The sequence below is a fragment of the Austrofundulus limnaeus genome, unplaced genomic scaffold (assembly GCF_001266775.1).
Source record: "Austrofundulus limnaeus strain Quisiro unplaced genomic scaffold, Austrofundulus_limnaeus-1.0 Scaffold1338, whole genome shotgun sequence".
NCBI classification, from domain to species: domain Eukaryota; kingdom Metazoa; phylum Chordata; class Actinopteri; order Cyprinodontiformes; family Rivulidae; genus Austrofundulus; species Austrofundulus limnaeus.
The window spans coordinates 35,842-37,097 of record NW_013953740.1 but is presented as its reverse complement, the minus strand read 5'-3'; the positions used below and the strand labels follow the sequence as shown (position 1 = coordinate 37,097).

The 1,256-nt window shown below is 38.5% G+C and overlaps 1 protein-coding gene across 2 annotated transcripts in view; it reads left to right on the top strand.

Annotated features, from left to right (window-relative positions):
- fcho2 (FCH and mu domain containing endocytic adaptor 2) overlaps positions 1-1,256 on the top strand; it is a gene marked incomplete in the record, with an annotated part of 41,095 nt that overhangs the window by 17,503 nt on the left and 22,336 nt on the right. For both annotated transcript variants that reach the window (XM_014031863.1, XM_014031865.1), the window contains 2 exon segments: positions 47-104; positions 269-444. In XM_014031863.1, coding sequence (XP_013887317.1) covers positions 47-104; positions 269-444 — 234 coding nt within the window.

Below are 1,256 nucleotides of genomic sequence, written 5' to 3'. Positions count from 1 at the left end.
GTACTAACAGATAATTTTTTTTTAACTTTTCTTCTCTTGCCTGCAGAATGTGCCTGAAGTTGATGCAGAAGGTTTCTGTATCCGACCAGAAGTGAATGAAAACGATATCCTTTTGATTTGTCTGGCTGTTGCTCCTGCAGCGGGTAGAACCTGCCTGCAGTCTGAGGCCCGGCCCAAATAAAGCCCGATGGTTTTTATAATCCCTCGCTGAGCTCCTCTCCACGTCTTTCTTTTAATTCTGCTGTTTTTCCTCAACGTGTCTGCTCACATGCCAAAGAAAACTCCTTCTACTCGTCCAGCGACTCGGAGGACGACGACGAGCCCAGGAAGTTCCACGTGCAGATCAAACCCGTTCAGCCCAATAACGGCACTCATCAGAACCGAGCCAACATCGACGAGCTGAAAGCCTCCATCGGAAACATCATCCTCTCCCCTTCGGCCTCGGTATGCCTGCAGGAGAACAGAGGAACCTGTTGATTCTGTGCTGCAGTTGCACTGCAGGAACACTAGAGGGCAACAGGAGAACATCTAAACTCCAACAGTTTACATTAGAAGTGTTCCAGGTTTGACTTGGTTCATTCGTTTCAGATGAATTTAATAACACAAACCTTTTCATGTCTTAATTTCACTCTTTTGGTCATTTTTTTAAATTGGCATTAACAACTGTCTCTCACACACACACACACTTACACATAGCAACACACAAAAACCCTAACTTCAAATCCACAATTAAATTAGGAAAATAACAAAAGAATGAACTCAATATTGTATGAATTATCTCACATAGTGTAGTCTGAAACATTAATCATTTCATCCATTTTTGAACTTATACAGAGCCTGAACACTGCTGCTTACTGGAGTCCAGTTTCTCTATTTAACAGGAAATAACATTTGAGCAGTGAAGCAAATAAACAATATCCTTAAACACAGTATTTATACCTCTCACTTATTGAGCTTTTTATTATTTCTCTTCAGTAATATTTTACATTTCAGCAGATTTACCTAAAGTCAGTTCATCATTGAAGGAAGTTACTTTGATTTTTCACAAGCTTTGACCCTGTTTCCTCTGAGTTCACACTTATTTTCTCTGATTTATTTGTTACAATCAGAGTTGTAAAGTAACTAAGTACAAATACTTTGTTACTGTACTTAAGTAGAAATTTTGGTTATCTGTACTTTACTTGAGTAATTATTTTTCAGCGTACTTTTTACTTTTACTCTTTACATTTTTACACATTTATCTGTACTTTCTACTC